The following is an 18,727-nucleotide window of genomic DNA, read 5'->3' as shown; positions in this document are numbered from 1 at the left end:
CTTTATCTTTAATTAGTTATCAAAGGTACCAGGATTATAATTTAGTACGCCAGACGCGCGTTTCGTCTACATAAGACTCATCAGTGACGCTCATATCAAAATATTTATAAAGCCAAACAAGTACAAAGTGGAAGAGCATTGAGGATCCAAAATTCCAAAAAGTTGTGCCAAATACGGCTAAGGTAATCTATGCCTGGGATAAGAAAATCCTTAGTTTTTCGAAAAATTCAAAGTTTTGTAAACAGGAAATTTATAAAAATGACCACATTATAATATTGATATTAATGTCAACACCGAAGTGTTGACTACTAGGCTGGTGATACCCTCGGGGACGAAACGTCCACCAGCAGTGGCATCGACCCAGTGGTGTAAATGGTTATCAAAGGTACCAGGATTATAATTTAGTACGCCAGACGCGCGTTTCGTCTACATATGACTCATCAGTGACGCTCATATCAAAATATTTATAAAACCAAACAAGTACAAATTTGAAGAGCATTGAGGATACTACGTAATTGCCTATCTATAGAAAATACTAATTCATTATAAGATATCAGACACATCATCATATATTCCAAATCCTAGAAGACATATCTACAGTCTCTATGTAAGAACTTGCTTCAAATTTGGACAAAACACTACACAACATGGTCATTTTGAAACTTTGCCAAAGCTTTTGACGAAGTCCGACAACAGAGACTCTCATACAAATTCTATATTCAATTTTGTACACAACTAGTTCATGCATTTTATTTGGTCAGACGATTCATTTTCGTTCTGTCTAATGCAAGAATTTTTTGTTACTTCTTAGTTTAGGCAAGAATATTCTTATACAAACATTTCCCATTGCAGATATTCAAATGGTTGACCTCTGACAACTGCAATTGCAGTGTAATTTATGTCTTCTTGATATTTTACATTTTGTTTATTATAATACAATATGTGATGCCGTAGTTCAAAGAAGAGCCAGTTCACATAAATATATAGTGAATTTAAGAGGGAAAGATTAGATTAAATTTGGACAATTTAAGAACAATATAGTGCTCTTTGTGATGTAGCTTCTAGGAGTGAAAAATTTGAATTTGCAATAATGAAATTCTCTGGAATTTTTTTTTTTTTTACAAAAATTGAATTACATACTCCATAGTTTTAACATCTTTGTTGTATGGTCATCTGACCTTCAAAAATTGTAAGATTCAATCAACACTTTAAAACAGTAGGGTTTCCAATAAAAGGAGACAGAATTTTAGTTTTCATGATATCCTAGTGACAAAAAAACAACAAAAACAAGAGTCACTGAGGCCAGGGCTGGACTACATGTTATCCCGTGAGCTTCATATTAAGGAATATTAACTTTCAATGCTTTTTTTTGTAAAAATGCAAATTAGTCAAACTTAACCAAAGTTATGCTCAGTAATGGATCCAGTCATTTTTAAAAGAGAGAGAGAGAGGAGGGGGTCTTCCCAACCCAGGAGGGGGTTCCAGTCATATGTCCCCATGGTCATCCAAAAAAAGAGGGTTACAACCCCCAGAACCCCCTGGATCCGCCAATGATGCCTATTGAGTTTAGTAAATTAAGAAAAGACCTTTCACATTAAAACTGATACTATTTTGATAGTAGAGTACAAATGTTGAATTCAAAGAACCATGACTGAATGTACAAAGCCGATTAATCTACATGAGAATTAAATGTTCCAATGCTTATAAAACTGCATACAAAATATCATTGATTCATCATAAGTGGTTCTCATTAAACTGCTGACATTATCCAAAACTGTAATTTGTAAACTATGCAAAAGTTCCAAAATCAATAGACCCTGAATGATGGGCATGGACAATCAATCTTCATGGAAATGATTACACAAAAAACTGCATACTAAATATCTATGATTTATCATAATTGGTTCCACTTGAACTGACCGAAGCACCAACTTCAACAAATTGTTGACACAGAGGATTTTGTCGCTGTTGTAAACAGCATCCTTAGCTTTGTCTTGCTTTTTGACTCTGTCAAGACAAGACAATTCTAATGTTTGTTATAAGCATTTATTAGATTGTACAAAGTATGTATATAAAAATATTATTTATAAAAATAGATTTTGTTAAACAGTCAATAAACAAAGTTTAATTACACTGAAAAATTCCTTAGTTTTTTAAGCAATATAGAAGATTTAAACAGTGCTAACAAATACATTGTTTGCTCATCATGCTAAATTCAACTTGCTTATTACATTTTTTTTTCATTATGGGAAAAAAATCAGACAAACAAAACACTTTTAACAAAAGATATATGTTTAAACAGAGAGATGTAAAAAAAATAGTTCTTTCCAGTCCACTTCATACAAAAAAAAAAAAAGGTTTTATTTCTTATTCATGTAGAAGATTTTATAACAACAAAATAAACAATGAAACTAAAAACAAATAGCAAAATATACAATGAAACATAAACAAATGGAATATTATACAACAAATCATAACCAAATGGGAACACTAGGTTGTAATACTTGAATACTTAAGGTGGTACCTAACACTACAGGGAGGTAACTCTGTAAAGTCAACTAAACGTTTTAATCACGTTGTGTTGTAAAAGGAATATTAAGCTTCTCAATGATCAAAATTGGTGTTTGTAAAATTGCTATATAACCAGTGTAATTTTTCTGACAAAACGGTTGGTTCAAAATTTCTGAAATTTTTATATTTTTGTTAAAGGGTCAAAGTAAATACTTCGACAAAATTTTATGAAAATTAAACGAGCCAAATTAAATTTAGTGAAAGTGTTGGGTACCACCTTAACAAAAAGTCAAAATTTCTAAAAACTCCGGGTAAAGATCAAAATTTTCATGTAATCTTGTAGGAAGTGTTACACCATATGATGTATGCCTATCACACACAGTTTCATACCAAGGAGACTGTACATTAGTAGTTGGTTGAGTTTGTCATAAGGGTTTTTCTCATTGTTGTAGGCAGTTTGTCATAAGGGTTTTTCTCATTGTTGTAGGCAGTTTGTCATAAGGGTTTTTCTCATTGTTGTAGGCAGTTTGTCATAAGAGTTTTTCTCATTGTTGTAGGCAGTTTGTCATAAGGGTTTTTCTCATTGTTGTAGGCAGTTTGTCATAAGGGTTTTTCTCATTGTTGTAGGCAGTTTGTCATAAGAGTTTTTCTCATTGTTGTAGGCTGTATGGTTGCCTATTGCTATACTTGCTTACATTTACCTCATTTGAAATCTGGTTAACAATTGTCTCATTGATAATAATACTACATCTCCTTATTTTTAGACAAATAAAAACTTTGACAACTGAGGTGATTGATTGATTGCTGCTTGCTCAACACAGTGACAAATATTTCAGGGCTTTTTAAGAGATAACTGTATTGTACTTGAAGCTTTAAGGACGTCCATCGGTAGTTTTACTGTCGCAAATTTAGTTTACCTGGCGACACGGAGCGGAGACAGGTAAACGGGTATTTGCGACAGTAAAACTACCGATGGCCGTCCTTAAAGCTTCAAATACAATACAGTTATCTCTATTCTATTGCAAAACAAGTTCATAATTAAATTTCAATCATTATATCAGTGTAAAATCTTCATTTAAGAAAATTCCGCGAAAAAGATGTTGTCTTCTATGGACCCTACACTAGGTGACGTCATAGGTATGCTTCCGGCGTCAAACATAAACACCAGGAGTTTTCTGGCTTCTGTGTCGCTTAAGAATGTAATAAAGTTTGATAAAAAGAAAATTTTTAGGTGCAACATGTGAGTTTTTATGCTTATTATTGTAGAAATTACATGTCAATACATTCAGCAATTCAAAATGTCGGCTTCCTTAGTTACAGACAAGGAGATAGAGAATTTTATGATAACTGTCATTCAAACAGAATCATTGATACAAAATAATTGCATTAGAATTATATATAATTAGGATGAGAATGTATTTATAATATAAAGTTTTTGCAGAGTATATCAACATTAATGATAAGCAGGAATTTCCAATGGAACTGAAAATGAGGATGTGTTTGATAGGGACAGAAATTAATTATGCCATGCAAAAAGCAACATACAAGTACCATTCAAGCATGAAATTGAATTGAGGTCAGACATACAGTATAGCATAAGTCTGACTTCTTCCAACAAACTAACCTCTGAAATATTGATGAACTCTCATGCATGATAAATAATGAATATACCTTCATTTGTAAACTGAACTAAACAACTGAAAATGAGATTTTGGTCCCATGACATAATTCATACCTTTTTCCAACTTTCAAAATTTCCATAGGGATATTTAAGCATATGAGGTATAAAGACATGTCTTATAGATGTCATTAAAATGGATGTGCAAAGACATGAAGAGATTTTCAAAGTCTTTCAACATCCAACATACTTTCTGAGAGTATTTTTGCTCACATTAAGTGATAAACATTTATAAAATGGTCCATAATACAGGTAAAAGTATAAAACTTCTCTTACTTCACACCTACATCAATTTAAATGGAATAGTCCTGGCTCTCCACTACATTGCTATTAATGAAATAGCACTTCCAGGGGTTGAAGTCATAAAACTTTGATCAGTGCTCGGGGCACAAAAATCATGCTCGAAATGTTGAAATCCAGCATTTTGATTGGTTGATTTTCCAGGAAGTATAAATAACAGACTCAAAAGTTTTATGACCGCAAGGCCTGGTCACTACATTGCTTTAAATGGAATATATAGCCATTCATCTCTACTACATTTCTTAAAATGGAATAGCCCTTCCTCACCATTGCATTGTTTTAATGTACTGTGGATTCATTATTATTCGTTGGATACCAGTTTTCGTGGTTTTCGTGGGTACAGGTGGACCATGAATTCAAATGTTCAACATGTTCAACGAAATACACCTTTTCTGTAGGCTTTATATGCAGAGATTGACAAAACCATGAAATCAAATACCCACTAAAATGCTGGTTTTCCTCAATCCATGAAAATTGATACCCACAAAAATAAATGAATCCACAGTGATAGCTTCCAATAACATCACTTTTAATTGAAAAGTCCTTCCTCTCCACTACATTGCTTTTAGTTGGATAGCCCTTGCTCCCCACTACAAAACTTTTGATTGAACAACCCTTCTCCCCACCTACATAGATTTGAATAGAAAAGTCGTAACTGTAACACTTTTTAACATGATTAACGTTATTTCATGCTGACAAAATGTCTTAAAAAATCAACTGTTCAGTAAAAGTTTATAAATAGGCACATAACAAAGAAATAATCAAAAGCACTGAATAAACAAATATGTAAATAAATAAAAGAAACACCCAAATGAGACATAGTACACATTAAAAACCTAATATAAGCAAGCAGAAAAAAATCACTTTTAGTATATGAGCTTTGTTGGATATAAGGCAGCCTACAGTTACCCAAAGGCACCTATGGGTTAAGTTAAGGATAACAGATGTATTGATATTCAAAAATAGTTTTATATATATTGTGGTAGGTTCAAACAGAAAAAAACAGATATCTGAGTTATCTCCCATTAAAGTTTTTTTTTAAATTAAACAATTAACATTCTATAATGTTAAAAACAGTTATAATAATAAATTTTATATTTTTTCTTCATTCTAAAGAAAGAACTTTTAAACATATTGCATTTCTGATTCAATATTTGCATATTACATTTAGATCTAGAGATATTTTTTTCTGTAATTTACAATCTAAGACAGTAGAAGACAACTTAGCGTTTAATCATCCAAATACCTCTTAAAATATTTGATATTTACAACCATATATTGAGGTATGTACCAAGATAATAGAAGGTGAGTTTAATTGTTTGCTAAGTGGACCATGACTTCCTTGATAGCTAAAATGACAATATTTAAAAAATTAAATTATCTGAGTTATCTCCCCTTATATATAAAACTTAATTTCCCAGATTAAACCATTTAAGGGGAGATTGAAAGCCCAGTTTTAAAGACCCAAAACATCCGAAATTATTTCATTTAGAGTACATACAAAATTAAATAAAAAATGCAACCTTCAACTAGTCATTAATTTATTGTCTGTAATCCCCCCAGATATTGATAAAGTATCTATAAATTATGGAAAAAGTAACAACCCTGATTGGAAACATTTTTCAATATATACATAAATAGCTCAATTTCCAATTCAACAAACAAACTTAACATTTATGTATTCAATACAAAGATTATCTGGAATGTTGCCAAAATCTTCTGGAACCACCAATACCCAGATTTCCTAACCTTGAATAGACTGCAATGTTTCAATCGGATATCAAAGAAAATTAGCAAAAAAGGTGTTCAATATTTATAGAGATGTATAGGAACATACATACACTTTCCCTCCGTTTTACTTGGCAAGCGGAATGGTTTTACACTAGTAATTTTGGGGCCCTTTATAGCTTGTTGTTCGGTTTGAGCCAAGGCTTCGTGTTGAAGGTTTTACATTGACCTATAATGGTTTACTTTTATAAATTGTTATTTGGATGGAGAGTTGTCTCATTGGCACTCATACCACATCTTCCTATATCTAAGCCTACCATTTTCAATTTTAAGGACATTGACTTCATGTTACACATTTCAATATAAACAGGATTTGGGATAAAATCTATATTTCTCTATATCTTAGGAAATTTTGCAAACATGAAATGTTCTTAAAAATTTAACTTTAATAACTTTACTTTCTATTTGAAATTGCCATCACAAGTACATGAACATTTCACAATATAATACATGATTCTTAGTTTACATGTAATTCAAACTGATAACCCTATGAAGTTGATGCTTGTATTGGCACTGTTTCACACTGTTGTGGGAAAAAATAAAAACGTTTTGATAATGTTGATTCAAACTCTGACACCGCAACTGCATCCCTGTTCTCCCTATCCTTAGCTCTTCCAAGACTTACTAAATGATTGACCTGAAATATATAATAGCAAATAAAACAGTTTGAAAATGTTTTCTGAAAATAACAAACTTAAGGGGGCTTGCTGGTATAAATCAATTTCTTTTTTAATATAGATTTCAATATTTTTTCTATAAACTTTATCCTATACTTAATGGAAAAATTAAATGAAATTATGGGGTCACCCTTCATCTGCCTTCGAAAAGAAGCATGCAGATTTGTTAAGGTACTTTTTTTCTGTTGAACTAATAGGAGAAAAAAAAGAACTATATTACAGAAATCACTTAAATTTTACAATAGTTAAGTTTAACCCTTTCACCGATTGCTGCCCAGACAGAAGCTACTCTGAGACGATAGCTTCCCTGGCTACTTTTACTCAAGTGGGAGATCTTCATAATAAATGTCAATAAAAACTTGTTTGTAGTTATTTGTGTATTTATTTCATTCACTACCACAATGTTCACAGTTTTGTTTATGTTTTGATAATTTTTTCTTCATAAAATATTCAAATTTTCAAATTTTCGGCATTATTTATGTGAAATTCTCAAAATTCTGCTCTTTGACCCCAAATCGTAATTTTTTAACCCAAAACGACAAAATTTTGTAAAAATTTATGAGGCTGTACAAATTCCTCACACTGAACGATGTCCATTCCTAGTGTTTTGTACATAAAACGACATTTTATTCAAAAAAGTATACTAGTTTGGCTTCAATTCTTCCATATTCTTTCAAAAAAATTGTTCCCTCATTTCAAATTCTCGTAAATTCCGTAAATTTCCTTCGATTTTGACAAGGTTTTCAACAAACGGAAGCGACATGTTTACACTTTCATCTGGGTATTCATCAAAGAAAGATAACTCATGTTTGCACTGTTTTGAGCGGGAAATATAAAAGTTGTATTCTGATCCCGGTAAAACGGGACTCATCGTCAGCTGTCTGAAGCGTGAATCCCGGTAAACCGGGACTCATCGGCGAAAGGGTTAAGTACAGTTATTTGAAGAAAAAAATCAAAATATAGGTCAACGATGAGTTAAAAAAGATGTTTCAATTTTAAAGCAAAGAAATGGATTTTTTTCACCAAAGGCAGATAATTTGAAGCTTTTCCAATGATATAAACATTTAATTCATCTGGGGCCAAAATGATTTTTTTTTGGGTTAATTTTGTACCATATCATAAAGTAACAACTAATAGTGTAATAAATAAAATTTGTAATGAAAAAAAAATGTTTCAATTTATGCTGAATTTTTTGTATCCTCGAGCCTCCTTAAACATAACTGTAAATTTTTTGGTATTGTTCCCTAATAACAAAGATATCTATTTTATTTTATCCAATTGTTTTACATTTGTCACTTCAGGATTTATAACTGGCTATATGCAGTATGGGTTTTGCTCATTGTTGAAGATTTTAGGTGACCTATAGTTGTTAAATCTATGTCATATGGTCTCTGGTGGAGAGTTGTTGCATTGCCAATCATACCACATCTTCTTTTTTTAATAATTTTATAACTTTACATTGCTACTGTTAGACCATGTCCCCTCTCCCTTTTTCTCAACAACTTGTGGTTTATGTCAACTAACTTACATCTGACAACATGGAAAGAATGTCTTCATTATGTGAACACTTCCTGAAAACATAAATGACTGCCTGCATAAACCAGGAACCTAGAATTCTGTTCCTAAAGGATACCATGTCTGAAATTACAAAAAAAAGTTTATTTTACAAAATATGGAACAAAAACTCCAGTCAAATTACATGCAGTGAAACCATCTGCCTCCACCAAAAAAATCATATAAATCAATGTGACTTGCTGCAATCTGGCTTCTTTGAACTTATACATTTACAAAATTTATTTTGCATACATCAAATAGACAAACAAAAGTAGTAAATCCCGCACCCAAAGATGGGCCCAAGATGGCACTTTAACAAAAATGTGTCCTAGTTCAGCTAAAATGGATATCATACTGAACTCCAAAACTGCATAAATGAACTAAAATTAAAACAACCAAGACTAACAAAGGTCTGACTTGGGACATGCACAAAAATCAATGAGTGTTAACATGTTTAGTGAGAGCTCAACCCAATTCCTATACCTCTAGCCAATGAAGAATAATCTATTTGACATTGTTGACATTGTTAAAGTATCCTAAATTATCAAATTCCCCTGCATCTAGTTTTTTCAATGACAATATATATAGACCTTTAAACTCAAAATCCATGAAAATTAGTATCCTCAAAATGATAATTACTTCACAGTATCAATATTTGTGATCCCATGTTTAATTCCCCATTTTTCTTTTAGGCTGCACTATCCTCTGAAGGTACAAGCAATTTAGATAATTATTTACAAACCCATTGTTGTGGCCATGGCAACCAGCCGATGTGAATCCGTTGCCACACTTTTCTCCACTGTTGCATCCGTATCATTGGCGTTATTTACAGAAATTCTTTCAAAGTCCTTTATTGTTCTTTCTAATGCCAGATTGACCACATTACCAGACATTGCACAATCAGTACTTGATGCATCAGGAACAGTCTTATTCCTGCCCCCATCATATTCCTCTAAAATGAAGAAAAATAAAGAATGCACTAATTTTTGTGTTAAGTATACACCAAACTTAAAGTATCCTAAAACAAGAGGTAGATGCTTGACATATATGATCAGAATACACAATTACGAATCAATGTCAATAAGCTGCTGAGTAGTATTGAGAAATTTGCAAAGAAAAAAAAAGAAAAAAATGAGAATGGAAATTAAGAATGTGTCCATGAGACAACAACCGGACCAAAGAGCAGAAAACAGCTGTTCTCTATAATTCAAAGTACTGGCAAAAAAACACTCTAAGGATATTTCAGCTTACACCTCCAACGTATCACTTTGTTTCATATAGCTGATGACCAAATATGAAGTCATTCTTCTGGGTAGTTTTTGAGAAAAATGAAATTATTTGCATATGTTCTGATTGAGGGTCAATGTGGTTGCAATATATACTATGGGTTCATAATTTTTCTTGGGTACCAACTTTCTTGGATTGAGGAATACTTGGGTATCTTATGTCAATGTTTTGGCAAAGTCTGCCTTCATTCTGATAAAAAAATTTGTAATTCGTTGAACATTTAAATAAGTGGGATCCTTGTACCCACGAATACTAATGAATCGACAGTAGCCAACTTATAGAGTTAGGAATAGAATCATAGAATACATACCCCCTCTACAGGCCTGAATGAAGAACAGTTTTGGTTTATTCTCCATACAAGGGAAATTCCTTGCATTAAACATGTCTTTAATATCTCTTATTTCTACAGTTTTGCCATCACTACCATATATAGCATTTTGTTTTCCGTGGGTGAGAATGATCAGAATAAAACAATCAGCATTTCTGTGGAACCCTACATCATTCGCTTCATCTCGTAAAATATCTACGATTTTCTATATAATAAAAAAAAAAAAAATGCAACAACAATAAATATATCATATTATTTGTAATTATCTTAAAATAAATGTTTTTGTTTTAATCTTCTTTTTTGTTCAATATCAAAAGTAATGTGTTTCCTGAACATAAATTGTAATGCTTTTACCCCATGACCCTTAAATCAATGAAACTAGAGACACCTGTTACCTCCCCTTGAAAAGCCATAAAAAATTAGTTTCTGATTTCTAATTTTGACTTTCAAGTACAGCTGTTATTTTGATAATAATTGACTGCCATTCATTTTTATGTTCAGAAAAGTAAGGAAAGACAGATGGTAAAACAGCTCAGTCCCATTTTCTTTTCTGTAATAAATTCTAAAATTCTAGTTTATAAAGTACCTGGGCATTTTTATCTTTGTGAATCTTTACATGAAAATGGAGATCTGTAAACAGTTTATGTAATCCTTGGACATCTTCATCGGTACCTTCCCTCATGGCTAACATCACTCGGTTTTTACCGTCAATCTTCTGAACTGGTCCATGGAATATTTTATTGTTTATAATCACAGCTCTGCCTCTTGGATTCCTCTTCATTTGGTATGCCTAAACAAAATATTTTAAATGGTTATTGACTGAAGATGCAATCACAGGGCATGAAAATAAATTTATTCATTTAAATTATTTGGATTATTTCCCCTTCTTTTAAACCATTTATAACTTCTAACAATCTTAACTTTCATTTATATATAATTTTTAACACTATTTTCATATAAGCTTTTTCTAACCTTTTAATGACAAAAACAAAGCAATTTATAGTAAACAGGTAAAGGTAATCTTATGAAAATGTAGATATGTTTTTCATTATTCCATTAAAGAGGGGGGTAGGAGGGGTCCTGATCCCAAAATCCCGGGCTTAAAAACACCAAATCCCGAAATCCTGGGCTTAAAAAAAATAAATCCAGAGGTCCCGAAATTCAAAAAAAAAAAATCCCGGATCCCGAAAGAATCTCCCGAAATCCTGAGCTTAAAAACACCCGATCCCAGAGTCCTCATAAAGGTCCTATCCCCCCTCATTAAATGTATGTAGGAGGATAGGAAAGGACTTTCAAAATATCCCTACAACCAAGAACCCTTTTTTTAGATAATTTCACTTAATGGCAATAGAAGCATACTGAAAAAAAGATCAAGGACTCACATTCAATAATTAAACTTTTCTTCCTACCCTCCCACATACATTTTAATGGAATAGCCTTTACAGAATAAATGACAACATCTGAAGAAAAAAGATAAATTTATACACAACAAATACATTTAAAAAAAAAAAAAATAATAATAATTCTTTCAAACGTAAATAGACCCTCTTTTTAAACTACATGTACTGTACTAGATAAGTGAAGGGCCAATTTTTTTCTCTAATCTGATTTTTGATTGCTTTAGAATTTTACCCTTCCAGAGATACTGTGTTGCATCAGTGATGGATCATGGGGTTTTATTTTACATTGGGATGCCTCCAAAATACTTCTTTCATCTGGCCATGCTGTAAATATAAAAAGTACTTTATAAACCAAATAAGATCAAAATGAGATGTGGTATGATTGCAAAAGAGACAACTATCTATCTTGTTTTAAGCAATTATAGATCATTGTATGGCCTTCAACAAAACTTGAAACGCAACAAACTTTTGTGGTCTTCTCAAAGCGTGCATAAAAACATATAGAATAAATATTTTGCTGAAAATATAAATTTGTGTTTTATCTGTACCCATGAAATTAAAAAAAAATTGGTAACTCAAAAACACAATAGGTTTTTATTCTGTTTCAGATGATAACTCGATGCATAGAACTACCACAAATACAAATTCAGAAATATGTGTGTGCATTAGCTATTGCAATTATGGAACAAATGTGAGATCAATTATTGTTAATTCAGGAAATGAGGCATAAAAAAAATTGTCTTTTTATTTTATGTACTAATACCGTAACATTCACTATGGAAAAAATATTGCAAAAATTACTAAATTTAGTCAATGATTATAAAAATTATCTCCCTTTAAAGTCCTCTCTATTTTAAACTTACTTTCTGGTAGTTGGTTATCTCCCCCTATAGTGGGAAGATTAACAGGCTGTGCAATATATGATCTTTGATAAGTAGTACCAGGAGATCCTGTCATTAATCTATCATAAACATGCTTATTCTTGGTTTGATTAAGTACATCCAGAAAGATGTCAAATGCTTCAGGTCCTCTTCTTGGAAGTATATCTAGAAATTTCCTCACTTTTTTCTCCTTAGTGTCTTGGACCTATATAAAATATAAGTAAAATAAATTCAAAGACAACACTTTCTATGTTTTGTAAAAAAAGAAAAAAAAATCTTTTTTGTGCACTCAGACTGTCAAATGACTGTAGCTAACTTAACAAAAATTACATTATTTTATTTATATAAATAACAAAAATCAAGGTAACTTATTAAAAAATATTACAATTGTAAGAAACAAAATTCAATTATTATCTTTACTGGAGTTGTTGGTGGTCAAGTCATGCATGTGGTCAACAATGGTCAAGGTACATTAACCACTTGCCTGTTAACACTTAGATTGTGAGTTTAAATCTGGTTTATGGTACATGTATCTTCTTCCACTTCGAACTAATCTTTATATTAATTAACTGAAAGTAAGTGGTTCTCTTTAGATTATTCTAACTGAAAACTGGCCTTTAAGGTGGTACCTAACACTACAGGGAGATAACTCTGTAATATCAGCTGAACGTTTTAATGACGTTGTGTTGTTAAGGGAATATTAAGCTTCTCAATGATCAAAATAAGTTTTTGTCAAACTGCTATATAACCAGTGTAATTTTTCTGATTAAACAGTTGGTTGAAATTTTTTGAAATTTTTGTACTTTTGTCAAAGGGTCAAAGTAAATACTTTGTCAAAATTTTACGAAAATTAAACGAGCCAAATTAATTTTAGTTCAAGTGTTGGGTACCACCTTAAATAGACAAGAGTTAAATAAGTTTATTCTCAGTTTTGACTTTAATTAGTTCATGTTTGTAAATTTTCATTCTGATTAAAATTAAATCTCTGCACTCACATATTTTATCCCAACACAGCAATCAAGCATAAAAACATGAGATAGAGAGTGCAAATTTAATTGTAATCAGATTGGTCAATTGCATGAACACTTCATTTACCTAAAAGTGACCATTCACATTAAAATCGCAAGTAATAGAATTGGTATTTCAATTTTTTTTCTTTTCAAAATGGTTATCATCAACTGATAATATTCATATGAGGTCATTCATAACGTAACTTTACCTGTGACAGTATTCAACTGTTTAATTTATAGAACCCATCCTGTCCCTTTTTCAAGATCAACCAATGAAATAATAAAACAAAGGTACCTCAACATCAGCTTTCATTCCATCCGTGAACACTTCACGTGTATATAACTCTTCATTTATATCCTCTATATTTTCTATATTCTTTACAAGAAATGAACGACTGGTCTGTAATTTTCTTCTATCTTCGTCATTCATGTTGTAATTTTGTGGTTAGTTTTACTGTTCTCCTAAAAATGCATCAATAATTGGTTAAATATAAAATTATACCTCTTATTTCAATCACTATATTCCTATCAAAACTTTTTTTTTTTGGCAACATTAAACATGTTATAGGTTGCAAAACTTCATTTTTTCCCCCTCTCCAACCAAGGACTAACAGAAATCAATCTTTTGATTGTGTTAAAGATATGTAGTCTTTCATTTTTGGGGGGAAATTATTACCAACTAGTTAGATAATAAGGTGTAAAATATTCAAAAATGAAACTAAAATAAAAAAAACTGAAAAAGAATCATTTTTTAAACATAAAAATATGTAGTGTCTAACTTTTCTTAAGCAGCTGTCACTCATGAAAAATCAGCAATTTGTCTGTTCAAGAGAAGAAGTTTCTAAAAATTCTGATTCTGATATCACACATGGCTGGGATCTGCAGGTTTTTTTTTCAGTGTTAACTGGTTTACAATTATACAGGCAAAATACTCCCACTGCTGGAGAAATATAGAATTTACAGCTAAATGATTGAATCATAGTGATAAACCTTGCTACTTATAATCATGATAATAAACATGATAAGCATGATAAGCATGATAAGCATGATAAGATATAGTCGTTCATTTTTTTATATAAATAAGGCCGTTAGTTTTCTCGTTTGAATTGTTTTACATTGTCATATTGGGGCCTTTTATAGCTATGTGGTATGGGCTTTGTTCATTGTTGAAGGCCGTAAGGTGACCTATAGGTTTTAATGTCTGTGTCATTTTGGTGTCTTGTGGACTCATTGGCAATCATACCACATCTTCTTTTTTATATAAACCAATATATCATGTATATTTAAAATTTTGGTAAAACTACAAAATCATACTTTCTTACAAAATATTGAACTTGCTACAATTGTACTTAAAACAGAGATTTTATAAATAACTTTTATATATATATATATCATGTATATACACATGATATATCAGATATTCCCCTGACTGTTAGACTTAGGTTAGGCATGGGCTAGAGTTCAAACCATCAACCACCTACACCTCAGGCTACAACAAGACCACTGAGATGCATTTATAAACAAGAATGTGCCCATAGTACATGCACTACCATTTTCTTTGTTCAATGGACCATGAAATTGGGGTAAAAACTCTAATTTGAATTAACATTAGAAAGATCATATAATACATATCATGCATGTAGATAACATGTGTACATGTGTACTAAGTTTCAAGTTGAGATTTCAACTTCATCAAAAACTACCTTGACCAAAATTTTCACCTGAAGCGGGACAGACCAACAGAGGCATACTTGCCAACTGTCACATGGAGTTTTCCCCCATGGAGCCTCCCAATTTGAAATTTGAAAGAGCAATTTTGTCCACAATTTAAAACAAAACAATAAATTTTACCATGGTTTTATGATTGCAGAAGTATGAAGAGGCAAATAGATATCATTAAAATAAGTTTGAAGGCCACTTTTCAGGTTTTGTAGGACTATGAGAGCCATCTTGCATGTGAAATGTTGGAAGGTATGCGGACAGACCAGAAAACATAATGCCCCTCTACTATTGTAGGTGGGGCATACAAATCAACTTGAAATCATGAGATTGGCGTTTAATTTTACATTTGTCATTTCAAAGCATTCTTTTAGCCAACTAAGTATGCGGTTTGAATTTTGAGAATCCTGGTCTGTTCGCGCCCAATCACGTTCGCACCCTTTCACATTCGCCCCCATTCACTTTCGCACCCCACATGTTCGCACCTAATTTTACCGATTTTTTGGAGGTGTATTGGTATAAATATATATGCCATTGTTTCTAAATAGTTCGAGAATCTGACAAGTTTATAAAAAAAAAGTCCTTGTTTTAAGTCGGATTATGTTATTCTGGCAACAACTATTTCATTTGTGTGTTGAATGATTCTTAATCGTGTTTTGGTTAGTGTATTGAAATAATTTGTTTTTCACTGTTTCTAGTCAATTAAGTGCGAATCTGACAACATGTTGAACAACTGGTATGCATGGTAAGTGTATTGCTATAATTAATATTTATTTTATTAGTATTTACATCAAAGCAATTTAAAACAACAATCATGATTTATAAACAACAGTAAACAATAACACCCAATTAGGCTGTTTATAAATACCAATTAGCAATAATCATACATAATCAACATTTAATAGTTAATCATCAGATTGATAAAAAAAAAAATCTATTCAATAAATTCTCAAATTTTATTCAAATAGAATACAATTATTTGTTATATTCATATGAATATTTTCTAACAATTTAACTTAAATTTTATTAAAAATTGGGCGCGAACAGACGTGGGGGGCGAAAATGTGGGTGCGAACGTGTAGGGTGCGAAACTATATTGGGCGCGAACGGACCTGATACCGAATTTTGCGCATTATTGAAGGCTTTACAATGACCTGTAGTTGTTAAGGTCTATGTCATTTGGTCTCTGGTGGAGAGGTGTAAACACATCATCTTATTCTTATTATTCAAATAACCTCATGTATAATAATTAGTATATATATATACTTGATGCAAAAAGTTGTAATTTATTTCTTGACATGCTTGAAAGGGGTAGAACTTTATATTATAACTTTTTTTCAAATCCAGTGGTTATACTTAATATCTATAGATGTAGGTGCGTTTATTGATGACCTGAATCTTTAATTTTTATAGAGTAATTCATCTTTCAGGTGTTTTGTTTTGTCAGATTGTAGGAAGACAGTTTTTATGGTAAATTTACAACGGGTTGTTAATTCTATGCTAGATCATTCCACCTTCAAAGATTTTAGTCGACTTTATCTGGTCCTGACACTCCAAATGATGACCATAGACATGTTTCGTCTGATGTGAATTCAGGATTACTAGATTACATGCGAAAGCTGATCATGTTTCCCTGACAAACAGAAAGTAAAGATATTTTGTGTACAACGTCATCAAAGTGGAGAAAAAACTAAAAGCCCAAACAAATAACGGAATTCCGAAATACTCTTTTTACTTGCATTTGACTCCTGAATTAAGAGCACCTCTGAAGCGCTGTAAACGTTTATTTTGTGAACTTCAGTTCTTATTTAGATATTCCGAGTAACAACTTTCGGGAGGTATTAACAGAGGTGCAGACACTTTAAACACATTTCTTTTAATTTACAAATTGAACAACGTAATGGATTCAAATAATTGAATTGTGATACTTGCCGGGGTAAAGGATCGTAATCATAATATAAGGTTATACAAAAAATTGTGTAGAAGTTTAAAGAGTTAATGATATTCAAAATTTATGTTTAAAAGGATATTGATAATATTTATTTTGACCGAACGAGTTTTTTTAGCTGCCGCGGGTATCATGAATCTTAGTATATATCATTGAATGGTTTTTAGTCGGTGTGGTCAGAGACATATAATACTTTGTATTATACGTCTCTGGTGTGGTGAAAAAGTGTCATGCACTCATGTACCATATATATATATGTCAAGCCGTTTTGCTTTTTATTCTAACCGTCAAGATATCTCATAAACTTTATAAGATATCTTATAAACTGTACCAGTGTGGATACAGATGAGTGTGGACAGTATGTTTGGATGTTTGACAGTGTTTTATCACAGGTACTTGTCTCAAATTTTTTTCCCCTATATACCTTAATGTTATATTAAGCTATATAAGATTTTTTTTTGAGACAAGTGCCTGTGTATAAGATATATCTTCTATATTATAACATTTTATATAAATGCATTTGTTTTTGTACACTTGAAGGATTCAATGCAAAGAAGTTAAGGATCAGGGATACCTGACCAGTCAGGACAAGTTCTACGTTTATTTTTTCTCCACACTACACCACGTATTCTTTAATTCGTGAAAATCACAGGCACTTGTCTCAAAAAAGGATTTTTTTTTAGACAAATGCCTGTGGTGAAAATGGAAGTCATTGTACAGGCAGAATGATACCAAGTTGAAGTTTTCATACAAATGGAACTCTTTGTACATGCTTGCCCAAAGCGGAAAGACTTTTTACAGTCGGTCTTTCATTTGACCAACCCTGACACCCCTCAGTGTGTTATTCAACAAGATAAAACCTTAAATATGCATTATCTTAAATGTTACGCAATAACTTCCTGTTGTAACGGTCTTCCGAGAAAACAGCGATTATCTATAACTGTGCTGGCTTGTTTTAACCTTTCTGTAAATTGTTATATGTATCTGTATGTTGAATCTGTATGTTAAGGGACTGTATTGTCTTAACCATGATTGTTGTGATGATTACATGTAACAGTCTCTTTTGGCGTTTGAATCCAAAGTAAAAGGATCATAAATTGAAAGCTCTTAGTTTTATTTACATTATCTTTGTCTTTAGTCCCCCAAACCTAAGTCATGGTGGAGGAGCCGGGCACAATTCTTTTATTGGATGTTCTTTTATTCATGATTTTTTTAACTAATTTTGTATTTCTACTTGTTTTAAATTTCAATAACATTATAGTAATGCAAATATATGGATATAGTGAACGTGTATAACTAAAGTAAAAAAATAACGAGGTTCATCCAGAAATCTCGGAAAAAACTACGTACGCAAAACCAGGAATTATTTGACTCTTAAATATTCTTCTTCCTTTGCGTCAAGATAAAAAAAAAAAAAACCACACCACTTGTCATTTTTTCAACCTCTCATATTTTCATCTTATATCAAGAATCGACTTAAATAAGGAAGAAGTGTCTTATGACAATTTGATAAATTTTATACAACGCTTGTCATAAAAATAGGAAATAAGTGGCTGTAATTAAGTTATATTAACACTTAACCGATAATTTTCTCTACATGACTAAATTAGCATTATTTGTACTGAACGAAATATTAGAGTATTCAT

The 18,727-nt window shown here is 31.6% G+C and overlaps 1 protein-coding gene and 1 long non-coding RNA gene across 2 annotated transcripts; both read right to left on the bottom strand.

The window, feature by feature from the left end:
• Positions 1-2,024: 2,024 nt before the first annotated feature.
• LOC139501763 (uncharacterized) lies at positions 2,025-3,349 on the bottom strand. The gene is made up of 2 exons (XR_011658650.1): positions 2,789-3,349; positions 2,025-2,511 (listed from the first exon to the last, which is right to left on the bottom strand). It is a non-coding gene; the product is annotated as an uncharacterized lncRNA (long non-coding RNA).
• Positions 3,350-4,053: 704 nt separating this feature from the next.
• Positions 4,054-16,837, bottom strand: LOC139501762 (caspase-7-like). The gene is made up of 9 exons (XM_071290906.1): positions 16,635-16,837; positions 13,710-13,876; positions 12,387-12,609; positions 11,756-11,847; positions 10,710-10,913; positions 10,106-10,328; positions 9,251-9,460; positions 8,483-8,592; positions 4,054-6,914 (listed from the first exon to the last, which is right to left on the bottom strand). The coding sequence occupies exons 2-9, from the start codon at positions 13,842-13,844 to the stop codon at positions 6,765-6,767; spliced, it is 1,347 nt and encodes a 448-aa protein (XP_071147007.1). The 5' UTR covers positions 13,845-13,876; positions 16,635-16,837; the 3' UTR covers positions 4,054-6,764.
• Positions 16,838-18,727: the final 1,890 nt, after the last annotated feature.

This window comes from Mytilus edulis, chromosome 13, assembly GCF_963676685.1.
Source record: "Mytilus edulis chromosome 13, xbMytEdul2.2, whole genome shotgun sequence".
Taxonomy (NCBI): Eukaryota; Metazoa; Mollusca; class Bivalvia; order Mytilida; family Mytilidae; genus Mytilus; species Mytilus edulis.
This window is presented reverse-complemented; position numbering and strand designations above follow the sequence as displayed.